This window comes from Melopsittacus undulatus, chromosome 2 (genome assembly GCF_012275295.1).
Source record: "Melopsittacus undulatus isolate bMelUnd1 chromosome 2, bMelUnd1.mat.Z, whole genome shotgun sequence".
Classification (NCBI taxonomy): domain Eukaryota; kingdom Metazoa; phylum Chordata; class Aves; order Psittaciformes; family Psittaculidae; genus Melopsittacus; species Melopsittacus undulatus.
In genome coordinates this window covers 80,131,629-80,159,608 of record NC_047528.1, presented here as the reverse complement: position 1 = coordinate 80,159,608, position 27,980 = coordinate 80,131,629, and the positions used below count along the sequence as shown (strand labels likewise).

The window sequence follows — 27,980 nt, the reverse complement described above, 5'->3', positions numbered from 1 at the left end:
GCGTCATGCGCGTGCTGCCGGGTAACGGCTGCGGGCTGGGTGGTGGGGGATTGGGGGGGGGTAATTAAAACGCACCGCTAAGGGGTGCATGTGCGTACTTTCAAACATAGTTTTAGCTACTGCTGAGTAGTGTCTGGAGAATCCACTCGTCTACGTGTTTCTGTGGAAAAGGGATTGTCTTTAACCTGCAGTGGGCCTGTGATTACGCTGTGTTAGTCCTGTGCGTGCCGCGTATGTAACATACTGCTAGTGCCTCGGTAGGGTGATCGGGATGGGGATCTTGTTGGTTAAAAGATAGGACAAAAAAGAAAAGAAGATTCATTATGTTGGTGCATGTCAAACAGCATGTCAGTGTAGGTTTGTTTGGGGTGGTGAGTGGGTATGAAGCAGAAAGGAGCATGGTGGTAAAATTGAAAAAAGATGTTTGTACGTAATGGAAACGTGCATATCTAATGTGTGATCCATTTATTTGTTTGAACAGTAAAATGTTACTGTACCTACCTTAGTGATTTCTGCTGGCCATCAGCTTGGTAATAGTTTGAATTTCAACCTTTCTTTTGTTACTGTGTTTTGGAGGCTGAGTGGTTAGTGTCAGGGAGACCACAGGGATACAAGACTGCCTCATGGTATGAACAGCTATAGTCTGGTGTACCAAACAGCCTAAAACCCAATCAAGTGCATGCTGTTTTTACTCTTGGATGTAATGAATAAATGCTTTAAAAATCGAATAAAATCCCCAATCCATTGATGAGCCCGAGCTTAGAAGTTCCACAGAGACCGAAGACCGAATTTACAACCCTACAGTGAGGGAAATTGAATTGACTTCTCCTTCATGGAAGCTTCTTAAAGACAGAGGATGTTGCTACTAATAAGATTTCTTCCATCAACAGAGAAACAGGTTTCAGTGTAAGTAACCAGCTATAGGAAATAGAGGCAATTCATCAACAGTGGCTTTGCCTGCTGGAAAAAATGATGGTTCTTAGATTTTTGCCTGGCTAACTGCTTGGGTCAAAAAAACAGGTTTGCAGGAGACAGTCATGTGATTAAAATGTGGTAATAGAAATCTGTGTGAAACTGGTATGCCTGGTTTAACAATGCATGTAGCCTCCCACTTTTGCAAATACTACTATTTCCATTCTTTTCTGAGACAAGAGTTAGGAGTGTGTTCTGCTGGATACAGCACATTGCCAGCATTCTTGTTTTGAAGAAATATGAATGTGTGGTATGAAACCTCACAGTGTGTATAATGGTGTTGTCAATGACAAAATGTATTTTGTCTTGCAACCCAGTAGTTTTGTGCATTGGCCTGGAAAATAAATGTTCATATCTAATCTTTCATTGGGCCATGTGATGGTTTTGTCTAAAATATCTCACTTCTAGGAAAAATAGTAGAACCAAGATACACAAAATATAGTGGGAGCATGATGTAATACTTTGTTGTAGTTGCCTTGGCGTCCAGGCATATGTAATCATTCGTTTATGAAAATGAACTGAAAATACTAGACTCTAGTTACTTAGCCATTTAAATTATGCAATAATGCAGTGCAGTGTAAAATTATGGAAACAGTTTTTTGTCACATTTGCAGCAACCTTCAGAAAAGATTTAATACTTGCCAAGAGCCCTGTCAGGAATCTGGAAAAAAAAAAGTACACAAACTGTTGCTTCTGTTTTAACAATAAGATGATACATTTTGTATGTTCTGAGATGGTGTCATTACCTTGTTTCACTGTATTTAGAAATACTTGTAACATGAAGAAAACCCAGAAAAATCTATAAAAACTGCAAATGTTTTAATTATTTTATAGATTCATAGAATGGTTTGAGTTGGAAGGGACCTTAAAAATCACCTAGTTCCAACCCCCCTGCCATGGGTAGGGACACCTTCCCCTAGACCAGGTTGCTCAAAGCTCTGTCCAGCCTGGCTTTGAACACTGCTGGGGTGGAGCGTTCACAGCTTCATTGGGCAGCCTGTTCCAGTGTCTCACAACTCTCACAGTAAATAATTATTTCCTAATATGTAATCTAAATCTACCCTTTTTCAGTTTAAAGCCATCCCCTCTTGTCCTATCCTTATGTGCCCATGTCAAAAGTCCCTTTCCAGATTTCTTATAGATACTGGAAGCTGCTGTAAGATCTCCCCAGAGCTTTCTCCAGGCCAAATAACCCCAACTACAGTACGAAAAACATTTCCAGGAGTTATCAAGTATATTTTGTATATGTGTGTGTATATATATATATATATATATATATATATATAAAAGAAAGATTAAAATTACTCAAATGGTAAATAGTGTATTAATGTAACTGAAAACCTTGCATCAGGGTTTTTTCCTTACAATAGTCTCAATTAAGCCAGTGGGAGCTACTTAGTACAATTGCCTAAATCAGAGGGTCAGCCCAAATCTCTATGTAAATTAATGCTAACTAATATAATGTTGATACTGCTGGTCATTGTTGAGGTACCACATTTAAGAGTCTCATATTTTTGTTCAGGAAACTATAATTGAGGCATTATTAACATATGTTGAGGTTTTGATATAGGCAAATTGTCCAATGTGAAGGAGAGGGGGGTGGCAGTGTTTTGTGTTTTAAAATGTTAAGAATAAGGACGTCAAAGCTGTTGTTTGGGGTTTTTTTGGTTTTGTTTTTTGCTAGGTTTGAGCTCCTTTTCTGTGGAAGTGTGTAGGAGAGACCTGAAGATCATCTTGAGGCACAGCTTGCCACAAACTGCAAACAGCAAAATGACAGTCAGGTAAAACCAACATGGTCTCACCTAGCTTTTCCTATTCTCTCTGACCTAGGAAGCAAAAAGTCTGAAGAGGGCAGGAGAATGCACAAAGGTTTGGTCATATAATTTCTGTGTATGAGAAACTTGCTTTCTACTCCTTTTTTTTTCCTGAAGCATGAGATGTGAGTGGGTATGTTCTTGGTGTGGCAGAAGACATACCCTATGAATAAGGGATAGAATGGCTTTCTTTTGAGGGCTAGGCAACAGGAACGGTAGCTGTCTTGACAGTCTGTACTCAAAGGTCAGTTGTTTTATCGTAAGTGCACGTGTAACAGGTTTTAAAACAATGACTGGGAAGATGGGGAAAACTTACTGTGAGTAAGCAGATGAGATGGAGTAGTTATCGAGCGTGCTGCGCAGAGAGTGGTCAGGCTGCCATGATGAAAGAGTGAATGGGAGCAAGTTGACTGTAGTCTGGAGGAAGTAGGTGGTGAGGGAGGGGTAGGAGGGCAGTTGAGGAGAGTGGGAATAGCAGTGGGAAGTCTTCCGTGAAGCAGTGCGTGGGATAGCTGGTTCTTTGTGTGGAGCTGTGGAGGGTGGGAAGGACACTCAGCTGGGGGGGGTGGCAGCTATAGAGGAGGCATGCTGTTTTACAAACCGAGAATGGTGTGGGGGTGGTAATGAGAGACTGAAAATAGGCAGTGAAGGAGATGGGAACAGCAATAAACAGGGAGGAGACGGCAGCCTGTGGTCTGCTATTTAAAGCAGTGAGTGACATAGGAGGTGACACTGAGGTACGTAGTAAGGTAGCAAATGTTGTCGGGGTGACAGTTGCAAACCAAAGGTCTATATAATTTAGTTTACCTCAATAAAGTTGGAATTTGCCAAACAGAGGCAAGATAAAGCAAGGAGGTGATGTTTGTGCCAAGACAAAGCCCTGTTCACCCCAGGCTGGGCTGCAGTTTCCCTGCATGCACAACCTGCATGCATTTTGTTGATCAAGGGCAGTTATGCTGAGCGCCTGTGGTGGCTGGCGGCCCTGGCCTCTTGGGCTCACCCGGGGTGACCTGGTTCCCACACCGGCTGGCAGGCTGCTGGCCTGGGGCCAGAAGGGAGCCGGGATCAGCCAGCAGCCCCTGCTGCTGGCCCGGCGTCAGGGCAGGCATGAAGCAAGCTGCTCGCTGGGGTGGCTGTTTCGCGGGATGGGTTGCAACTCTACAGGTGCACAGGGCTTCTGCCCTGGAAAACTGACAGTCTTGGGGAAAGGGGCCGTAGTTTGTGGCGGAAACCGGCCTAAGGGCCGAGAGGTGGAAGAAAACCACACGACCTCGAGACACCAAAAGCGGACAGCCGTGGGTGAGCGTCCTCGTCAGCCACATGCAGACGATGCTTGTTGGTGCCGCTTGGCCAGGCCCCCGTCAAGGGACTTCTCTCCGCGGGGCGTGCCCACTATCCCGCCGGCGACAGGGCCGGCCCCGCGCCTGGCTGATTCTGCATGGGGCAGGGAGGTGCCGGTGGGACAGGGCACGCCGCGGGGCGGGCACGGCCGCGAGGCCGGGCCGGGCAGCCTGAGGAGGGAACGCGGCGGCTGTTCGCCTCTCCGGGCGCGCACCCCTCTTCTCCGCCCGGGCCCGCAGGTGGCGGCGGAAGTGACGGCCGGCGAGGGGTGCCTCTCGCGGGGGAAGATGGCGGCTGCGGCCGTGTTAAGAAGCGCAGAAGGTAAACAAGTGTGAGCCGCGGGGGACGGGCGGGAGCTGCGCGGACCCCGGGGGCGAGGCCAGGCAGGAGCGACGGTGCCCGGGCAGCGCGGCGGGGGGCGGTTCCCCACCTCCCCCTGAGCACGGACCGTAGGGAGGAGGGAGTCCAGGATCCCCCCTTCCTCCGCCTCCTCCTCCTCCTACTGGCTTTGCCTCAGCCATTGCCCCTCTCTTCAGTCCCCCGGCGCCTCCCTACGCCGCTGCCGCCCCCGGCTTTATGTTACACAGAGGTACCCCTCTCCGCCGGTACAGCGGGAGGAGCCGCGTCTTCAGCGCCGCCGCTGCCGAGAGGTAGGTGAAGCCGCCGCCGAGGTCCTCTGGGCTCCCCCCGCCACTGCCCGCCCTACCCGGGGCGGCCCAGGCCCCTTCCTGGTCTTCGGGGACCCTCCTGCCAGGGCTGCTCGGCCGCGGCGGGCGGAGGTGGTGGGCCGAGTGGCCGCGGGCGCCGGGAGTGGCGGAGGGAGGCAGGGTGTAGCGGGACGGCGGGCACTGCCGGCCGCGCTGAGCTGTGCCGAACGGGCGGGCGCAGGGAAAGCATTGAGCGCTCGCGGGGCGGCCTCTGAGGGACGGCCCTGCCCCGAGCCGGGCGCCGCGGGCTGCTGCTGCGGCACGTCTCTAACTCGGAGCCCGCCTGCCCACTTCGGTGAAGAGCTCGGCCTGCGAGCTTTCGCTCACAGCAGAGTGGTGCAAAAGGTGTCAAACCGATAAGCTGAAGTAGGTCATCTGAGTTCGTTCCCAGAAAATGGGTATTTCGCGATCAGTAGCATCGGGAGAGAAAAAAAGTATTTGTGAGCAGAACGAGCAGATTGCTGCCCAGGATTGGTACTTGAAGCTTTGACTTATTTGGGGAATACTTAAATGTCGTTTAAAACTATCAAGTTCGGGGGTGAGGGGGGGCTTGGGGGGGTTGTGCTGTTCAGCTGTTTTTTTCCCTCTCCTTTAGAATAATAGGGGAACCGTAAAGCTGTTACTGGATAAAAGGGCAGAACTACTCAAGTCTGGCTTCCTGTTAACTTCTTTGTTGTGTATACCCGTCCCTGGGATAGTAACTCAGCTCTTTTCACCACCGTTGCCCCAGTTCACACTGGGATCCCTTCAGCATACCACCACACACCAACAGCCTTTCTGCTATTTTCCAACACCTAACCAAGGAGTTTAATTTCTAACATATGTGCTATAAACTTTCCCACAGTCACTCATCTCTTTTCACTTCCCTTAATTATACCCTATGGCTGGTTTGGATCTACATGTGTGTTGATTTGCTTTTCATCAGGCAAAATAGAACAGAGAATTGTTGAGCTCGCATTGGAGACACTATCTAGCTGCCAATTTGTGGGAAACCTGTAGAAATTTAATAAGTTTGAGATTTCTGTCTTTTGGATAAATGAGATTGGCATTTGGCAATGAGGTCAAAAGCTGTATGTCCTGAACAGAAGGCACAATCTCACTAATCTCATTTTTGCAGAAGATGTTAAAAGTATTAAGTTAGCAATAAATACACAGATAATAACAGACAATTGTAAGGGGTAGTTCAATTAATTTAGATTAAACTTATTTTTACTAATATAGTTTAAATATTTACTTTTATCTGATTACCTTTTTATAATGCTAAAAATTTGTGTGATGAGAATCCAAAACGGATTTGATTTTTGCTAAGATTTTTGCTACTTAAGTTGCTACTTTTCTGTATAAAATACACCATGATTTTCGTGACAAATATCTTCATATTGAGAATATCACTATTAATATTTTTTCTTACATTTGGAAAAATTATTATAGAAACCACAAATATATATAAAAGGGATGTTAGTACTCAGAGCAGGCCTGTCCACTTCAAGAGCAGTGGCAAACATGAAGTTTTCAACAGTAATATCATTTAACTCTTGGGTATTAGTGATAAAAGTTTTTCTAGTTAAAGATAATACTCTTTCTTATGGATATATTAAAAATATTTTATCCCGGGCACCCTTTCTGCTGTCAGTAGCTGTAATTGGAAGAGCATTGAGCATGTTTTCATGTTCAGGAGTATGTTTTTCTGTACAGGTATAGTGGTGCAATGAGCTTTTAGCCAAATGGTTTAAACTGTTTTAATGTCTTTGAAGTGTAGGTACATCATCTGCATAATGGGCTGATCTGATGAGAAACCAATGTGTATCTCATTGATGGTTAATTCATGAGACAGAAGCTGAGTTTAAATTCAGTTAGGTGAAGTTAAACTGGCCAGGTAACTACTTTTGATGCATATGTCTGGCAGTCTTAAAATGTTTGTCAAGCATGTACTTTCATCAGAATCCTTTTGATAGTCATCAAAAGCTTGATTTTAGCTGGGTAGCATATTTTATTCTCTGGAGGCTCATGTTCTAAAATGGAGAGTTCTAACTTACAATCAATTAATATTTGTCTAAATTAAACATATGTGAAAACTATATTTTTAACAGTATTTTGAAACAAATTGTTCTGATATTTTGTGTGTGTACTTGTAACATTTGGATCCTTCTGTGCAGAAAGGCTGAATTGGGTTATAGATGTAAGTTTTTAGGAACAGTGTAATGTGACCTGAGAAAGCTGTCCATTATGAGTACCTGTATGTGCAAGCACCAACATATCTGCTTGAGTCAGGCATTTCTCAAAAAGAAAACAGAACAAAACACTCTTCTAGTACTTTTCTTTGTGGAGAAGAGCCAAGGACTGCTCAGCAGGTTTCTAGCATACTTAGAATGACGTGTAGGGAACTGAGGGACAATCCATACAGAGTTTTAATATGTTTGGTTATAGCTAGTTCTGGTAATGCTTCTAGTCTAACCAAGATGACCTCAGAGGTGGCTGATGTATTACAGAAGTGCTGATGTTGTTACAGACAGATGCAGATTGCTCAGAGACAGACAGCAACATGAGTAGAGGTTGTAAGAGAAGTTCTGATGGTCACCTGTGTGCCCCTGACAAGTTCTTTGCACAGTGTGGACAGTTTTCAGGACGGCCCAAGTTTTAATTCAAGTTCTGGCAGTCTGGTTCCTCTGCAGCAATCAGTAAACTCGTGACTACTCACTTCCAAAGTAATCCAGTGTTTTTTGAATTCTCAGCACAGATTGGGTGAACCTACCAATATGTTTAATAAATTATTTCTTAAACATATCATATTTGTTCTGAAGGACTTTAGATAAAACACATACAAGCTTGATGTGTGTGTTTGTTTCCTACTTTTGCAATTGTTTTAGCGACGGAAAGTTTTGATATCCACTGGTTGTTGATCTGTCTTACTTCTACATCATTCCTTCTGCTGCTGTTAGGGGAGAATTATGAAAAGTGGTTGTTTGGGAAAAGTTGAATGGTTTTAGTATCAAACTGTGTAAATAAAGGCTTAATTTGGGGAATAAATTATATATACTGTGTAAATATATATTTATACACTTGCTGCATTCTTATTGCAGTGCACTGCATTCAGAGGCCCAGTTTTTAGTGATGGATATGTGCAGTTGTGAATGTTTTTCTTGTATATTCAAATGCCTGTGTGTGTTGTGTTTTCGTAAGTCTGAAATGTTGACTATGGAGAAAAGTCCTGTTTTTGCAGGACAATACTTTTTTTAACAAATTAGGGTTGAAGATTTCTGCTTTAAGCAGTCTTTGCTGTGCACCTCACTAAATAAAGCATATGTAATGGCTTTTAAATCTGCATTTAAATGCGTGCTTTTGATGGATGAAAGGCATGGGATAGATGGAACAGATACTGGATTTTAAGCTCTATTTTATTACTTTGTGTAACCGGAATATAGGTCTGTGTATCTTGTGAAATACCCTTTCATGCCACTTGTAAATACAATGTTTTATTATGTGAATTCACATAATAAATTGAGCTGTGTTCACATAAGTGCTTTTTCAGAATTTCTCTAACGAAGGTAGAATGAATAAGTACTTAATGATCTGTAAACAGAGGAACTTGCTAGTTCTGTCTCAGCATCTCAAATTAGTTATTAAGGAACAGCAGTAAAGAAAAACAGAAATCTGCCTTCCAGCTGGTGTGTTAGAGTTGGTAATGTCAGTGCTTTCTAGAACAAAACATTTCTGTCCCTAGAAAGTGCATGTAAGCTTACATGTTACATAAACAGACGTATTTAAACGGTACTTTTTCAGGCAGTACTGCATTTGGATAGATTTTTAAATCTTTTCGGCATAAGCAAAAAGTGGGTATTCCATAACTTCCTTCTTTGCATTTAGACTCCATTTCTTTTGCTTGTGACTAAGAGCCTCAGACACCCTGAGGAAAGAAGGTTCTCCTTGTTTAGCAGGAAAAAGCAGTCTGGAACAGGGTTTTCAGACTTCTATTACAGCTGCAGAATAAAGATGAGAAATCAGTGTTCCAAGTAAGTGCTTTTACAGCACAGAGGAGTAGACTGTAATGCATTATATGCTAAAAGAGGAGAAAATGTCAGGAAAAGCCAATAAGGTTAAGCATATTTCTTTTTTTTGCTTTTCTGCAGAGAATCTTACTTCCTGTGCTGCATTATACTGATCAGCTGTAATATGTGCAGAACAATGCAGAGCGTCAACTTAGATCCCCCCATTCTTGTTGTTTGTACATTGGATTTTTTTTGTTCCAATTTTTTATAGACCACTGTAGGCTATGTGTCTTCCTGAGGATTAAGTGTGCTATTGTGATTTGCATGTGTGAAGAAAATCTAACTGAATTTTGCATTTTTATTGAAAATATGGAAAAAAACCCATCATGTTACTGTCCTCTGGGAAATAAGCTGCAGCATTTGAATAGTGCATAGAATTACATCTAAGATTGCAAGTGTGTGTGGGAGGAATGGCACAGCTCTGCTTTAGAAAAATGACTTCGTTTGAGAGTATTTTGCATTGCTTTTTTAATATTTGAACTACCACATTGCTATTTGCTTTTGACTGAGGTTATTAGCTGTAGAAATGAAGATTTTTTTTACCAGTTCATCAATACGCATCTGACTACCTAGTTTCCCGGTTTCTATTATTTAACCCCCTAGTGTATTTGCACTGGCCAATGCATTTTTGTGTTTTAAAGAAAAATACATCTGCTGATGCTGTGTATGGCTTCATGCCAGAAAAAAAGAGTACTTACTCCTTCTGTTTAATGCAGGAAGACAAGTGGTCTTTAGCTTTTCACTCAGAATTTATAAGTGACTAGGTGATGTTATGAAGAAATCTTACTGGTTTTGTCTCTACTTAAATAATCCATTAAATGCTGTCTGATGTTTGGGATGAAAATATTTGGAGATATTTGTAGATTTTCTAAAAATAATACAAGCAGGGATGTGAAAATAAGGATTAAGTGACTTAAACCCTTATGTTTTTAAAAACATTTTTGAATAATAAATTCAGTGTTAAACACTTTGTCATCATTGTAGTGTTTTTCAGCTGACTTCTGGTTTTAATTATTTTTACAGATTAATGTATTTTGGTGATTCCTACCACTTTATTTTTTTTTTATTTAAAATTTGAGGGGTAGTAGCTTCTTTATGATTTTTTTTTCTTTGCTTGTGTGTGTCTTATTTCTATTTAATCAGAATTAAAAGGATGGTTGGAAAAAAAATAACCAATCAGTGCAGTTTTTATGTAAAAGCAGCTTGATCACAGAATCGCAGTCTAGCTGAGGTCGGAAGAGACCTCTGGATGTCAACCGGTCTCCTCCCCCGGCTCAGCAGCACCACCTAAAGCCAGTTGCCCAGGACTCTGTGTTGCTGGTTTTAGGGTTTTGTGTGTTATTTATTTGATTTGATCCTTAAAAGGAGCACTGGAAGTGCTTCAATGAATTTGATGCATTTACCCTCTACCTTCCTTCTTACTTCCACTGGCCAACTTCTTTTTGCTTCTTTGAGGGTGGTGAAAGAGGACTTTTAATGCCATCCTGTATAAAAGTTAATGTCTCCTTTTATTTGGAGAGTACCTATAATGTACTCTCTTTCTCAAATTAAGGGGAAGGACCTTAGTATGTGCTTGTATCTTGCTGATATGGTTCTGTGTTGTTCATGTGCACAATAATGTATGAACTGTTTTGAAGAAATCCCTTCCATGAGGTTGCTGCCTCTGTGAGCCCGTGTGATGGGAGATCCCATTATTTTCAGATTAATATGTTGTTTCAGTCACCTGAAGAATGTTGCTTAATTTCTGATGTTCTTCCCCCAATATATTGCTCTGTTTTCTGTTCACATCTCACATTTGCAAATTCCAGTTGTCCTGTCCCATTTTTTTCCATTGATCTTGGATTTGAAGCTGAGCCATAAGTCTTAGTTCATCTCCTAAAGGAAATGTAACTTAAATGATTGCATTGCCTGAGAATCTTAGTCATGTTTGAACCTCTTGACTGATTACAGACAAAATTGAGAGGTGATAGTTTCAGGGTGCCATGTATTTTATGAAAACGGATGGCCCACTTAAAAGCAAATGGCCATTAAATCTCTTAAATAGGAAAGACTGAAATACGATCTCAACTGTTATTAAACATCAGAGAACTGGGTACAGGAGGGGAGGAGTTATAAAGAAAGAAGAAAAAAGCTAGTGTTTACCTTTTCATTTGATACCGGAAATCCAATTAGAAAAACAAAATCCTATGAAGCCAGGCTTTATTCTAACTCCTCAGTTTGTTGCTTCTTTTTGAGGTGGTCAAGAGTTAGTAATTATTTCCTTGGCTGCTTTTGTACAAGAATTGGCAACAACTAAGAAGAATATTTGATGGGAATTTTTCTTTTTGGTAGGCCTGTGCTGTGTTCAGGAATAAGAGACTCAAAATATAAAGCTTCAGAACAGCTCACATTTTCTCTGTCTGCAGTGACATTGAGAGGAATGTGCTATCATGGATACTGGTGAGAAAGTGATTGCATTGTCAGCTTTGTTCTCTTTCTGCTGCTTACTTCCAGGAATTTAGAATTTTAACATAAGGTCTTAATTGTCGTGAACACTCCCAGCATTTACTCTATTGTGCACAGAACCTGTCAGCAGGCCCCACAGTGTGGGAGTGGTGCTGATTCCATGAAGTATGGCTATGAACACCTACTCACCATTTTAGTTTTACATGGACAAAAAGTATCTCCAGTTTTGTTTTCCAGGATGTGTGCTGATGAATTAAGGGGAGGAGATGATTATGCATTGATGGAGTCTAATAAATTACATTCCAGTTACAATGGCAGCAGTCAGGATGTGGTACTTGAGGAAGTGGGTGATAACAGCACTCTGAAGTTGTAAAACCTGGGCCAGCCTGCGTCCTGACTCAGTTCTGGGTCCATTTACTGCTGTGAAGTTCTACAACCTTGAAAATAATGTTTTTTTTTTAAAATGTGTTGGTATTATTTACTTTTTCATATAGGTTATCAGTACTAAGGCATTATTAACTTTGTTATAGGAAGTGCAGGGTTGAATGCACAAATGAGTGAATGTTGTGCTGTAATTTAAGGTGAGATAAATTGAAACAAAAATGGCTGAACCAATTCCTAGTAGCTGGTTAATGCCAAAAGGGAAAGATGTTACTCTTTATCCCTGTTGCTGCTCAAATGTGATATCCTGCCCTCTGCATCAGGTTGGCTCTTGTGCTACTCTCCTTGCAGTGTCAAGTTAGAAGTCTGCTCACTGATAAGCAGAAAACTCTCTGGTTTTGAGTTTTTGTGTGTGCTGGGGGTTGGTGGTTTGTGTACTGTGTCATCATTGTCATCTCTCTCTCCTCCCCATCCCCTGCCCTTGGTTTAGTTTTCAGTCACGTTTATGGGTTGATTTGGCTTTCTAAGCAATCAAGTAAACCCCAGAAATATCTCAAAGTAGGCTGCAGGAGCTCAGACCCCAGGATAAGGAGAGGGTGGGAGAATGGAGTGTACCTTTGCCTTCTGACTAGTCATAAACTGTTGGACTGGTTCAAGCTGTCTTGTGAAACTTCACTGTACCTAAACCCAAGGAGGTTGAGCAACATTATGAGAAATTTGTGGATTTTGAATAGTTTGTTTATAAGGATTTTTGTTGAATATTTATCTTCCTTTAACAGAGTAGAATCTTGCTAGCCTTTTTGTGGGTTTTTTGGGGTTTTTTTGTTTGTTTTGTGGTTTGTTGTTTTTCTTATTTACAGTTTGATTGTAGATTGCAGATAAGTAACACTGCATCTGCAAATGTTCGAGTGCTCTAGAAGCAATTAAGTTTCAATAAAGTGAGTATACAGAGTATTATTTATTGTGACCTAATCTTGTCAGTGCTTCCTGTTGCCATAGTATTTGCTCTTTATAAATCTCATCACTTAATTAATCCCTTTAGTAAGAAACGGGGTGAGGGGGAGAACAGGATGACAATTATGTTGTTGCAGTAGTGAAACACGCAAATAGTATCTCTGAAAATGTTCAGTTTCCTAGAAATAACTTTTGAGCAAATTGATATAAATTTTTTAAGATACTTTTTTTTTTAGGTTATACCTTGTACAGATCTACTGGAGCTTATTTCCAAAGTTAAGGAAGTTTGGCTTCCTTTCTAAAACCTTTGATATTCAAGAGTAGGTGTTTTATTGCATTTCTGAGATAAATTCTTCAGAAAGGTTGAGGGGGAGAGAAGGAAAAACCTATTACAACCTTTTTAGCATTGCTTCTTTCTTATCTGGACACTGAGTAGCTTGGAGTGTGGAATAATTTTGGCAGGACCACATAGTTATTCTTGTTTATTACCCTTTCTTTAAAATGACAATATGGGAGGGTGGGGGGAGAGAGAAGTATTTATGTTTTAAGTTGTTTCTTTAGTTGATTTTTTTTCAGCTGAAGAGAAAACAAAAGGATGGTGAAGACTTTCAAGTCTTAATATAAGCAGTTTCAGTTAGGATTTATCTGGTCAGGAAGGGCTTGTGATATGTTACTAGAAATAATTTATTTTTATTTTTATTTATTTATGTTTTCTTCCCCCCAGGTGATTCATGGCAGGGGACGTGGAAGGGTTTAGCTCCTCCATCCATGACACCAGTGTCTCTGCTGGATTCAGAGCACTGTATGAGGAGGGATTGCTTCTTGATGTCACACTTGTCATTGAAGACCACCAATTTCAGGCCCATAAAGCACTGCTTGCCACCCAGAGTGATTACTTCAGGATTATGTTCACAGCTGATATGAGAGAACGAGATCAGGACAAAATCCATTTGAAAGGTCTGACAGCTACAGGCTTCAGTCATGTCCTCCAATTCATGTACTATGGAACTATTGAACTGAGTATGAACACTGTTCATGAAATCCTTCAGGCTGCCATGTATGTCCAGCTTATAGAGGTGGTAAAATTTTGCTGCTCTTTTCTCTTAGCTAAAATCTGTTTAGAAAACTGTGCAGAAATTATGAGACTTCTGGATGATTTTGGTGTAAACATCGAAGGAGTCAGGGAAAAATTGGATTCCTTCCTGCTAGAGAATTTTGTGCCGCTCATGTCCAGACCTGACTTCCTTTCATATCTGAGCTTCGAGAAGCTCATGTCTTACTTGGATAATGACCATCTGAGCAGGTTTCCAGAGATAGAGCTGTATGAAGCTGTTCAGGCCTGGCTGCGCCATGATAGAAGACGTTGGAGGCATACGGACACCATCATTCAGAACATCAGGTTTTGTTTGATGACACCATCCAGTGTTTTTGAGAAGGTTGGTGCATTTGAAAAGCAATAGACAGGATTCATCATTTAGCTAGGGCAGCATGCCATTAAATAGGTAAGATTCCCAAACCTATTAGGAGAAATAAAAAGATAGCATTTATTTTTCTAATAAAACAGAAGACAAACATCTGGAAGTATTGTCATCTGATTATTAGACAATAATATGTACAGTGACTGGAGAACAGGTAGGTTTACAGTACATGTTTTAAAGTTAATTCTTATGGAAAGGACATTTCAAAATAAGGTCATTTGTATTAATGGGAATTTTATTTCAGTCATTCTTACTGTTTTCCACAAGTTGCTTCTTGCTTTACAAAGATTTTAGAGCTGCATAGAGTATGTAGGGTGAATGGCATGATAACTGTTATCAGTATAATCAAAACATAGTGAGTGTAGATTTTATGTGTTTTAAGTACAGTTATTTTTTATTTACAAGTGGAAACTAGAATCTGCTGTCAAGTCTGAAGGATGGTGTTAGTGTTCTATCTTCAGTGCTTTTGCTGTTGTTACACAGCAGTTGGAAGTAAGCCTTGATCCTGCAGTTACACATACATTTGGCACTACACAAGGCACATAATACAATCAAAACTTACGGTTTGAAATGTAATGATTTATTTTAAATATCAGAAGAATTTTTGTAACAGGTGATCTGAAATTCAGTTGATCATTGTATGTATCAAGATGTTAAAAGAGAACTTTCTTTTTCTACTGTTCTGTTGAAGAATAGACACACACAGACCTGTTTTCTGCTCCTGAGACTGTTGAGTATTTGCCAACAGTAGAGTATTACAAGGCTTGTAAGCAGCTCTCTTGCAGGCTAGTAACAGAAGAGTATTCAGGTTAGGAATTACTTAAACTGTGCTGTTTGTCTTAAAAATGTTTGTGTGGTAAGATACAACTTTTAACTTGTGTGATTTTAACTTTTCAATGAATTAATAGGATTTAAGACCCTGTGCTTTTGTTGGGTCTTACAAATAAATTTCCTGTATATTTTTATTTTGGTATCTTGTAAATATACAGATAAGGTTGTATTGTTCTTAGTAGTTTAAGAGCTACTGGATCTTTTTGGTAGTAAGGCTTATGCTTATTTGTATTTTAAATTGTAAAAGCAATTAATTCATAAAGAAGTGAGGTTTTATATTTTGGGTTGGTTTTTTGTGTGTAAATTGAATAGAGGAAATAATAATACATAAAATACATGATTCTACATTAGCCAATAGACAAATAATAAACAGAATAAATACCTAAACATATTTTAGAACAGTAATGTAGTGTTTATACTGGATTAAGAGATCTCAAACTAGTAAGAGCTGAACTCTGCAAGATGCTGTGTAGTGTTTTGTTTTGAAAAATGCTTTTACCTTATTACTACAACATTTAAGCCCTTCAGTAAGAAAACTGATAGGATTCATAAAGTATCCTTAAGGTCAGTCTAACAGGGTAGGACTTGTATGAAAGAGTCTGCTTCAGCTCTTTGTGTTTTTGGGATCTAAGTTCAAGCATCAAGCTGTCTTGAGTTAAATTTCTGTAAGCACAAGTGAAAAGTACATGTTGGTCTTCAGCATTATGTTTAGGTGTAACTTCTGGAGTTGATTTTGGTATCCGTGGTATAAATCCTGCATAGAGTGCTTCTCATGTTTTATACTGACAGCTACCAAATGGCCAGATAGGTACAACTTAAGGAGACAAGTAATTTTTAACATTCTAGTTTATACACCCACATGCAAAAGCTTTATCTGTGGATACCCTTCCTATTAAAGTTTATGTGGGAGCAGATAGAAGCCAGTGCAAATTCTGGAGTGGGACAACTCAGCAGAGGGAGCACAGCTAAGTATGGCATTTGTTGCTGCAGTTAGGAATGCATTTATCTTTTGCCTTGGCTAGAGAGCATTGAATAATCCAGCATGACAAGTGACAAACGACAACTGCAGTTGGAGCCAACATCAAAATACAAACCACACTTTTTTTCTTGTTTTCTTATTTAAGTGTTCTGTATGTTACCTAAGGAGAACTCTTTGCTCTGTGTAGAAGGGAGAGAATATTGGTTTTATTTTTTTTTTTCCTCTTTGAGATCCACAGACATAACTTACACTTTTTCTGAAGCCAGCATGTACTAAATGCTCGCATGAATGTACCAAATACAATCTGAGACTGATTTTTAACAGTTCAGCAAACTCTGTATTTGCTATATACTGGCTGGCTTGTCATATGTATTCTTACGTAATCTTTCTAATATGCATTACTAACATGCCTGTCTCTAGTGTATAAATAACTTACATGGAACTTTGTAAGTCACAGTAAGGATGGTCTTTTTTGGTCTCTTAAGCCACTCTTTCTTACATCCTTTTTCTGAAGAGATTTACTATCTGAGAGGGATGACTTGTCCTCTTAAAAATGAAATGAGTGCATGACTCTACACATGATGTGCATTTGAAGTGCACAAGTGAAGGTGTAGCCTGTTTGCTTACTCTAAACTGGCCTGGAAAAGCTGCTTTTGAAGTATGAGTAGATACCCTTTTCTTCCTCAGCCCTTAAAACAGGTGTAGATTTATGCAGGAAAATGTAAATATTGATGAAGTAAGAATTTGGGGAATAGTTAGGAAACAAAGTATATGGGTAGAAGCACAGGTTCCACTATCCACTTTATTTGAAAATGTGTTATTTTCCACTTTATATGAAGCATATCCATGGCTCTGTAAGTCTTGAGGAAGGTTGGAGATAGAATGCATTTTTTCTAGATCACTGAGTTAATCTCTTACTGGAGGCAAGCATGTCATGAAAAGTCATGTAGGTGTGGCACTTAAGGACATGGTTTAGTGGTGGACTTGACAGTGTTGGATTAATGGTTAGACTCTATGATCTAATGTTTTGATCTAATGCTAATGTTTTGATAACATTTGTTGACAGGATTATAGTTGTACTTAGAATATAGTCAGATTAGTAGATGTGAAAACAATAAAGAACCTACTTAGTAGGATTGATGGGTCTTTAATTTTGATTCAGCTTAATCCCTAGTAAAACACATTTTTTTTTCAAGGAAAAGTGTGCTCTCCGGAAACCGGATACAGATGCCATCTTTATTCATTGAAAAGGTGTAGCATAGCTTCTATATTCCTAATAGTTGAGTTTGAGTTTCATCACTTGCACATTCAGAACTGGCAGTTGTAGAAAACTTAACTAAACACAATTTTATAACCTTTGAAATAGTTCTCTGCTTATGTGGCTAGAAATGATGGAGCCATATTATGAGCAATCAGTTTGTTTTTCCTGTTCTACAGAAGGAACCAAACTAATATCTACCTCATATAATAACATGTGAAGATTTAATTACTAGGTGTACAAATAATAGATACTTAGTTTGGGTGTTTCAAAAGCAGCCTCCATTACGGTTTTGAAAGCTTTTTCCTAAAAGCCCAACTAGCAAAAATAAATAGGGCAATACCTGCATATAGTTGTATTAAAAAAAAAAGTACCAAATACCGAAGTCATATTTGTGTTACAGACCATTTGCCTTGCATTTCATTGCTCTTGCTGCAGCTTATTAATTTGCTTAATTATTTTTTGTGGATGATGAACATAACAAGGGTTGCATCTACTCTTTTGTGTCGATCACTTTTCAAATTAGAAACTAATGGTGTACATTTTTTTTGGCTTTTTCATAAAATATGGATGGAAAATTCTAGAGAACTTGCATAGCTGCTCAGCTAGAAAAGCACACATTGCAATACAGCAGAAAACTCATAATGATTGATAGCTGTATTAATTTGGAAAGCCAGCAGGTTTTACTATTTCACTGATTCAAAATGCGATCAAGCTCCAGTTTACCATGGCTAGAGGGATGGTGGTGGTTTTGGTGGTCTTTGTGGTTTTGGTATTAACTGCCTAGTGTGTGAGTAAAGAAAGGGATGAGTAGTGGATGTTTTTAATTATTTTCTTTTTTTAATGACACATTTGATTTTGTTTATGCTGTTCCCTGCCTGTGTAGCTAAAAGTCCAACTGTGAACCATTGTAACATGCAATCAGGTAGATCTCATCAGAATTCTTCCGGGAGCTTGCATATTACCACTACATCCCAGCAGAACCTCTCTAAGAAGGTTTTGTCCAGAGAATTCAGAGAAAGAATTGGAAAGGATGTGAAAAAAATCACACAAGCAGAGCTTTAGCATTTGGATTAAATTCCTTTTTACTGTAAGATTGGGGTTGGTAAGGAAATCCAGCTTAAACATTCTTTGAGACCCTTCAGCAAGATAACAGAATAGGGTTTTTTTAGACTTTGAAAATGCATTTACATTTTTTAATCAATTCAGAGTTGATGATGTACTCTTAAGAATGCACATTTATTTTACTTCAAGGCTCGTCACGGTTAGTGTACATTTCCATCTGTTTTGGATGCTTTTCAGAAACCTGTGAGCATTTTCTCTAATTAAGTATGTTGGTAATAAGGGCATTTTCCTTCTAGAGCTTCTCCATTTGAGCTTAACAGAAAAATAAGTCTATTGCTAAGCACTCAGTTGTTGATCAACTGCTTCTTGCCACTTTTGGGTAGTGGCAGAAGCCTAATTTTGAACTTTGAATAAATTCCTTCAGCCTACTTTGTATGTCAGACAGCAGTTCCCAAAAAAGGATTGCTAAAGGCCACGTTCTTTAACCTACCAAAACAAAATGTATGCACAATTCACAGTTGTGTTTTAATATCTAAACACATAAATTTTAATGCTTCTCTTTTGTGATTGTACTCACAAGTATTTAAAAGCATTGTAAAATTATTCAGAAGTGTAGGTGGAGGGTTTTCCTACTAAAGGCTGAATAGAAATGTAAAATAACTCTGGAAGATTTCACACAGACAGCGTGTGAATATGTAAGTGGGCAAACTGACCTACATTTGCTTTACCTTCATTTGCATCAAGCAAGCCTGAGCAGTCTGTACTTTCATTTAGACATATCCTGACAGTCATCTTAGACCATCATTTGAGCCTTCGGAGAGGTACTGCTCCTGTATGGCAAAGGTTGTGCTGGGGAAAGCTGGAAGTTTAGAAACAGTGGTATTTTTCCTCAACAGTGAAATTGAGGAATCCTCATACTACCTTTTCTCACCAGAATTTAGGTAGTATATCACTCTATTTTGTGATTTGCTTGTTTGGGATTTTTTTTTGTCTTTTTTTTCCTGAATATTGTAAGAATTGCTAGTGCTTATATATTTTTATGTTCATCTCTTCAAGATTGTGCTTGTAGATAGCTTCCTCAGATGCATCAGTCTGAAAGAGCTGTTTATAACTGGTAGTAGTATGTGCTTCTTAATGTCTTTCTGGTTTAAGGTAAGAGATTGAGGCTTTGGTTTCATTTCAGTGCTTTGTCAAGAGAAGTAGTGCTAAAGTACTGACAGATCAATTCCCTGGTTTTAAGATTCTCTCTCTGGAATGAGAGATAGTCCTTGTTTGCTTTTGCATGCTCTCATGGGACGAGGTTTAGACTACAGAAAGAAGTATAGTGGTGAGGCTACATAAGTCTTAATTCCAGTTTCTGGCTGATATTTCAGTTTCTAGATCTAAAGAGAGTTGTAAATGTTGAGGGGGAAAGAAAATACATTTTCCATCTCTGCCAGACTTTGCTGGCATGCTTCACATTGTTAGCATGTTGATCCTGTTGTTTTCCATAACCAATCCAAGAAAATTTGAAATGCATATAGGTGGAACAAAAATTCTTCTATCTTGTTTCTTCAATTCCCAAAATGATAGCTCCAGTTTGAGAGTGTGTGAAATAGTCATGCTGGTTTAGAATTTGAAGTTACTTTTTAAGGGTAAAGTAACCCACCCAAGAGTCTTTGTTATTTTAATTTCCTATGTAATTTTTTTACCCCTTAAAGCTTTCTGTATTTTACCATTTTTCTGTTCTGTGGTTTTCCCTGCTGCCTCTCCCCCAGCATATTTGCTGGAAGTTATCTTCTCAGTCAGGCTATGTGGTTTATTCAGATGCCATATGAGCAAATTGCCTGTATTTTTATGATATATTCTTTATATGTAATAAGAAAATAGATGTTGTTCCCCCCAAAAATTGGCCTTATGGAGGGTGTTTTATGAGCACTATACCTAAGTAAACATTTTTGCTCCATAATCATCCTCATAAATACAGTAGAAAGAAGTTGGATATTTCTCTGAGAATAATATTTGCAGTCTGCATGTGCCCATCTTTTTTTTCCAAGGTAAGTTGAACTTGTCAAAATAAAGTGGGGGGAAGAAAAAGCGTAAATCATCAAATAGCTCTAACTCTTGAGCCACAAAGCACTTCACAACAGTAGTTTAGTATTCAGGAGTTTTGAAAATCGGGTATATAAAACGATCATGTCCAATAATAACATTTCAAAAAGTTAAAAAAATGTTTCTCTTAGAGCAGAATGTCTTCATTACTGTACAAGGAAGAGAAAAGATTAACACAAAGTTAACAACATTTTAGTAGTATGTGTTTATGGAATAAGCAGCTGCTGTATTCACAAGGTATAAAAACATCTATTTCCAAATTGCTTTTCAGATACATGAAAACTTGTACCACCCTCCCCTTAGGTAAGTGGTGGTACAGGCTTTTATTACTTGGGGCAGGGAATAGGAGGAGGTGGGGGAACAGATACTGAAAAATAGTAAGTTCTGGTGTTACCATGTGGTCACTTCAAGATTTCAGAGTGGCCTCACATTTGTTTCGAGCATTGCTTCTCTTTCTGAAGCTAGTAGGTACTAAAGGTATTTGGGTTGTGTGAAAACAATCTGGTTTTATGTGAAAGAAATGGGGACTTAGGATCAAATCTGATAGAAGATTTGTGGATTTGGCCATATCTAGTGGGGTTTTATTTGTTTTGGATACGTAATTCAGAACGTTTTGTTAGACCAGACTCTACAGGAAGAATGAAACCTCTTTGAAGAGAAGCACATGGTGGCTGGAGGGCTGTCTGGAGCTAGATTAGTTAAAGGGATGTGTTTTTGGAGTTGTCTCAGAACCAGTCTTGGGAGCTTAAATTGACTTAGATAATAGGAAGGGTCCTAGAAAGGTGAATTCTTACAATCTTCCACCCACTCCCAACTCCAGTGAAGCTGTACAGGGGTAGCTCTTTTCAGATTGGGATGGCACTTCACTACTATGTGGTAATTCAAAGGTGGTAGCTCTTACCTGGGAAGAGGAAGTTCAAACCTATGTCCACCACTTTACCAAATAAATGCACAACCAAAGGGTTACAGGTTGAGATATTTTCCTGTTGTATTGTAGGTATTTGTTAACACAGAGACTTGCAGAGGGGACCTATAATGTAACCGTCATGATGGGTGGTTAGTGCAGTCACATGTTCTGAAGGAGGGGTTTGGTTGCCTTCCCTTCCCACCCCAGTTAAATAGCCATGTGAGCAGAGCCTGCCATTCAGGAATACCTGCTTGGGCTTGGCGAGAATTCAGCAAAAGCTTAGCAAGGATAGACCCTGATAGACACAGAATGGGTGCATAGAATGATTCTGAACACCAAAAGAATAGTTAATTCTTCATTTAGGTGCTTCGTGGATTAAGCAGAAGATGAACAGAGGCTTTTTGGGAAAGAATAATTTTTAGGCTTGGGGATTTCAGTTGTGCCTAATTCCAACTTAAATTCTGCATGTGAGTATTCTGCTGAAAATGTTAGTCATTGCTGTTAATCACTAAATTGCCTTCTGGATTTTGAATAACAATACATTAGCTTAAGCCTTCATGCACAAATACAATTACTCTCAAGATTGCCTGAATGAAACTAAGTAAAATAATCTTCTAATGACACACAGTCATTTAGGTTTTCTGGGTTGTTTCTCTTGGTCAGAATTTTAATGTCTTTTAAATGTATTCATAGGTAAAAACATCAGAGTTTTATCGATACTCCCGGCAGCTGCGACATGAGGTTGACCAAGCCATGAATTACTTTCATAGCGTTCACCAACAGCCTTTGATGGAAATGAAATCGAACAAAATACGTTCTGCCAAACCCCAGACTGCAGTATTTAGAGGAATGATAGGACACAGTATGGTAAACAGTAAAATTCTTCTCTTGCACAAACCAAGGGTCTGGTGGGAGCTAGAGGGTCCTCAAGTACCTTTACGACCAGACTGCCTTGCCATTGTGAATAACTTTGTGTTCCTGTTAGGAGGGGAAGAACTGGGGCCAGATGGCGAGTTTCATGCTTCGTCCAAAGTGTTCAGATATGACCCAAGACAGAACACTTGGTTACGAATGGCAGACATGTCCGTTCCACGTTCTGAGTTTGCTGTTGGAGTTATTGGGAGGTATGTTTATGCAGTGGCTGGGAGAACCAGGGATGAAACCTTTTACTCAACAGAACGGTATGATATTACTGAAGATAAATGGGAATTTGTGGATCCCTATCCAGTCAATAAATACGGACATGAAGGGACTGTTCTTGGTAACAAGTTGTATATCACTGGTGGAATTACATCATCTTCAACATCTAAGCAAGTGTGTGTGTTTGATCCTAGTAAAGAAGGGACAGTAGAGCAGCGGACAAGGAGAACTCAAGTGGTCACTAACTGTTGGGAGAACAAATGCAAAATGAATTATGCAAGATGCTTTCACAAAATGATTTCTTATAATGGTAAGCTTTATGTCTTTGGTGGTGTCTGTGTGATCCTGAGGGCCTCCTTTGAATCTCAAGGATGTCCTTCCACAGAGGTCTATGACCCAGATACTGATCAGTGGACTATATTGGCTTCTATGCCAATCGGTAGGAGTGGTCATGGTGTAGCTGTGCTGGACAAACAGATAATGGTTCTTGGAGGCCTTTGTTACAATGGTCATTACAGTGATTCAATTCTCACCTTTGATCCAGAGGAAAACAAATGGAAAGAAGATGAATATCCACGGATGCCATGCAAGCTGGATGGCTTACAAGTCTGCAGCTTGCACTTTCCTGAATATGTATTGGAGCATGTTAGACGTTGCAGCTAAACCAGAAAGAACAACCCAGTGAAATACAAAAGGTTGTACCTAATTTGTCAAAAAATACAAACCAGTTGAATTCTCTGAGACATTACCTTGTGTGTAAGAAGAACTGCTAAATGCTTAAGAGCATTTAGGATGTACAGGGAGTTTACTTACCAAGTTTATTAGAACAGCTGGTAGTTGGTCTGATGTTGTAAAAGCTTTGTTTTTTAACAAACATAATTGTAAGTAAGGGAAAGAAAAAATATATTTTTGAGTGTGCTAATTTTTTTTTGTAACATATCCATAAGATTTTCCTACTATTATTTTTTTTTAAATGGCCATTACATCATTATGCTTCTGAAATCAGTTGAATTTAACAAAATATTTGTGGAAGAAAGAGGAGAAAGTCTTTATTTTAATTTTATTGAGCCTCAAAATAAAACTTACCTGTACTAGGGTACAACCAAGTATAAAATAGCAAAACTAAACCATTTCTATATTTTTATGTTGTCTTCTGGATGCTTTTCCCATGAATTGCAAAGTATTCTCAAATCTGTTAGGTGTTTCTGTTTTCCCTTATATATGTTGAAGAATAATCTCAAACTCTTTGCATGACCTTTTTCCTGGTTTTGTATAGAAGTATGAATAAGTTTGCCAAAATTCAAATTACACATTTTCTACTAAATTGAAAACAAAGCATTTTTATATTCATACCACTATTTCTATGCTGCCTTCTTTTGTCTCCATTATGATTGTTGGTGAGTAAAGAATATTTACACACATATGCATACACTGTAAAGACTATATATAAATACATCTTTTTATGTGCAGTTACAATATTATATTTTAACTAGTGCACAGATTCTGCCATATTGTTGTATTTAAGGTATAGTGCTATCCTTTAATGAGCTTCATAATTCATATTTCTTAGGTAACCGGAGGCCTCATTTGGTTTCAAAGTATCTTGTCTTTAATATGTACTGATTGATTCAGTAACTTTAAACTCTTTATATCAATGCTCATAATGAACTGTCAGTAATTTGCTATTTTATAAATTATTTTTTAAAAAGAAAACACATCTTACCTGAGTTTCTTTTATGTTTGAATGTCCTGCCAGTTTTCTTTTTTTATGAAAATGGGAAATATCAATAAGCAAAATGCTCCTCGCTGCTTTGACCCACAGTTGTTTTCAGAACTGGATATAGTACAGTTTATTCTCAGTACTTTGCTTGTAGTCATACTTCAATAGGAATACAGAGTACTCTGTATTCCTATTGAAGTGGTATAATTTTTTTTAATAATATAATTATTAATGGCTATGAACTACTGTGTTTTGAAAATGTGGAGTTAGGTGGTTGGATGGTTAGTACCCATTCTGTTTCTTTTACAAAAAAGCCTACATAGCTATAGCTACTGACCTCAGAGTGCCTGAATCAAGATGTGTGGTCCATCCAGGAGGACTCTGAATAACTCCTTTATTTTTGTCAACTTGCAAATATTACTGACTGTAGAATGGTAAGAATTAACTGTAATTACACTCTGTTTATTTTAAATTATGTGAAATTAGCCACTTCCAGACTCCAAAGGAAAGATCTGGAGAAGTTCAACTAACTTGGGCACTTAGTTCAGATGTGTAGGGACAAAATGATGCTGAAACATGCACCTGCATATGTTGTAAAGTCTAATGCCACCGTGTTTCATGTGAAGCAATGACTTCACTGTATATGCAGTGAGGAAGACCACTTTACTCAGCATCTTCCAGTCAGAAATCGCTGTAGAAAAGGAATGTACAGTACTCAGGGGGTTCAAAAGAATGCACTTACAAAGGGACCAAAATCCCCTATATTTCTTATGTTAAATATAACACCTACCTGCCTAAACTAAGTTTGAAATAGTCGATAGGTGTTAAAACAACATGTAAAATTCTTCATTCTTGTACTTTGACATTTTTTAGTAATTATGTTCTGGGTTTAGATGTGAGGATTTGGAGCTATCTGACAAGTTGACAGATAATTTTTGATTTTTTTTTAATTCAAAATGATTTATTGATACAGTATTTTTTTTCAGTATGTTTTAACAGCAAGAGAGAATGTATGCCATCATAATTTCATCACTAGTGACTGGACCAAATGCTGATATTCAGCCTTCTGATTCAGACTAGTTTGCAGTTAAGTCTCTTTTAATCAAATTTCAGTTTACTGAATTAGAAATCTATTTTACTTTCTTACTGTAATAGCTTAACTTAAAGCCAGTGTGGCTTAACGCAAAAATCTCAGTTGCATTGGGAGACTTTGTGTGTTCATCACCTGCATGGGTGCAGAGATGAACTGACTCCAGTAAGTACTGGCTGTGTGCAAGTGAAAATGTTCTACTGTACATAGTTTATGGAATATCGGGGCACAAGGATAAAAACAGGGTTTTAAAATTGTTTTTATTCTCTTTGTCACCAGCTCATTTCTCAGTAAGTTTTATGAGGCAGCAAAAATTGATCCTGCCTTTGTAGGCTTTCATGGACATGTTACGTATAGTACGGAGTACTTTTATCTAGGGCCAGTCTGGGAAGTGGACATGGTTCTGGATATCTGGTCTTCCATGATTCAGGTGTAGTAGAGAGACATGGCCAAGACTTTATTAAAAATAACGGTAAGGATGGGGGTGTATTAAGTTTTGGTTTTGAGTCTGCACTTAAGCACCTTCTGAAGTTCTGTGTGCTAAGCAGCTGGCACTGAAGTCATTGGTGAGTACTGACACTTGAAATGTGAAGAACCAGGTCATTTTGAGGTGCTCTGGTTTTAAGTTCATATTTATCTTCAGGTGCTCAGCTCTGAAAGATCTTGTTCAGAATTGTAATAGCAATTATTCTGTGAAATTCTAACTTGAACTCTTGATTTCAGCTTCCGTGAAGTTGTGTCGCCATTGAGAAACTGGCTGTAATCTTTCCAGCAAAAGGAATGCTTGGAATTTTCTTTGGTTTAGAATTTGTGGGAGTATGAGAGATTTTTTAAATTTACATTTCTACCATGCTTTTTTTGTTTCAAACATGAGACAGAAATCAGCTTACATTCTGTTTTGGCAGTGGAACTTTTGAGGCAGTTTTGGTACTTTATACATAAAAGGGATTTTTTTTTTTTAACATAAAGTTTGTGTTTGCTTTTAGTATTTAGCTACAGGTAATTCAGTGTTTAAATAAAAATAAAAGTAAGCTAGCTAATAAGAGTTGCCTGTTACTATCAGATTTTGAGGATTATAATCAGATTACAATGGATTTTTAAAACATTTAAATGCCTCTCCTTTGTCGAGGAAAAGGTAAGTTATGATCCTTCATTATTAAGTTGGGGAGGGTTCGTGTATTCCTACCCCAATCATAATGGCATACTGGCAAATCTAATCCCCACATATTTAATATTTTAACACATGACCTGTTTTGAAACAGCAAATGTACTTGTCTTTTTGTAAAAAGGTGGACATGGTGAGTTACACTCTTAATTTTGGGATGAGGTTTTTGTTTGTTTGTTAGTTTTTAACATTTACAGCAAAAATGTGTCAGCTTCCAATTTTAATTTAGTAATGAGCTCCAGGGGATATTTTGTTTTCAAATGAGCAAGAATGGACGAAAAGCATAGTGTTCCTATAAAGGGGTTGGGCACTGCTGGTTCCTATTCCATATGCTGCTCTATCTGCTCTTAGGGAGCAGATAATTTTGTTCAGAATTCAAAAATAGCTCAGCTTTCCTCACGAAGTGTTGGTACTAGTGGGAGGTACTAGGTGGCAAAAAAAACCTTCTGATCTTTTTTTTCCCCATTGATTCAGCTGGAGGAATGCAGTACTTGATTTTACAAAGACTGCTGTTTCAGAAAACACTGCTAGCAAGGGGGGAGAGTGGTAGCATGTGATATGCTGCTTTTAGTATGTTACTTTATTTTGAAAAGTGTGGATGCTCTACTTCCTGCACAGTCCTGTAACAACCAGCTGTAAGGGTTTGTGACTGTAATATTTCTCTGGTTTTTGAGATTTGCAGCCATTTTTTCTTGAGGACCTCCTGCCTTACAGATGCAAGTGATATGTTTCTTTGTGCTGATGATAACTACTTGTGTCAGGAACGAAGCTTCACTTGATGCTCAGGAAGCAAAGGATAAAATTCAGCAGGTACAAATTGAAATTAAAAAAGACAAGTATTGCTTAACTCATTATGTCCATTCTTCTGCAAAACCATTATGGGGAGATGCTAACAGCTTTTTAAAAGTGAACTTCAAGCTGTGTCAGCATTTATATGACAAAGTCTTTTTAGAAGTAGTTGCATTTGTATAGGTATTTTGCCTTTTAAATCTATTTTTTCCTTTAAAAAATTAAATAGTGAATTGTCCCCTGATTCTTTTAACACTTAGGATGTGTACTTCACATATGTGAGCAGTCCAATACAAAGAGAACAGAAAACTGTAAAGTACTTATAAGAAAACTTAAAAACTCAAATGTTACTAAACCTGTGCTTAAGTGTTTATGGGGCTGGGGACATCCAAGAAAACATCTGTCCTGCTCTTCTTCCATTAGTAAATACATAGCTGGTGAAGTTACTTGACTAAGCATGGTCCATCACATGTGGCTGGGCTTGCTGAAGGAAAGTGGGAAAGAATGTAACTGGAAAACATGTGTGATCTACTTAAAACAAAGTTCCCAGTGTCCTGTAGCTAACGTTTTAAGATTTAACATTTGTAAATCAATCTGAAGCTGCTTAAAATTAATACAAATGACTACTTTTGCATCTGTATTCTATTTTTGAAAGTTGGTGAATAACTTTAAAGTTCCAGTTTGTGTGAGTAAACTTCATAAAACATAGTTGTATGTAGCAGGTGGCAGAAAAACTGACTTCTCTTGAGCACAGCTTTCCTGGATTTCCCTCTGCTCTGGGTTTGTTTTGTTTTTTTTTTTTTTTTC

At 38.8% G+C, this 27,980-nt stretch overlaps 1 protein-coding gene across 5 annotated transcripts; it reads left to right on the top strand.

Annotated features, from left to right (window-relative positions):
* The first annotated feature begins 4 nt into the window (after positions 1-4).
* KLHL15 (kelch like family member 15) lies at positions 5-27,979 on the top strand. 5 transcript variants are annotated; one of them, XM_031050988.2, is made up of 4 exons: positions 5-21; positions 2,657-2,753; positions 13,385-14,096; positions 21,963-27,979. In XM_031050988.2, the coding sequence occupies exons 3-4, from the start codon at positions 13,392-13,394 to the stop codon at positions 23,070-23,072; spliced, it is 1,815 nt and encodes a 604-aa protein (XP_030906848.1). In that variant the 5' UTR covers positions 5-21; positions 2,657-2,753; positions 13,385-13,391; the 3' UTR covers positions 23,073-27,979. The 5 variants fall into 5 exon arrangements, with proteins under 5 accessions (XP_030906848.1, XP_005151543.1, XP_033928851.1 ...); XM_005151486.3 differs by lacking the exon at positions 5-21 and adding an exon at positions 127-906; XM_034072960.1 differs by lacking the exons at positions 5-21; positions 2,657-2,753 and adding exons at positions 4,251-4,448; positions 4,664-4,777.
* The last annotated feature ends 1 nt before the right edge of the window (position 27,980 follows it).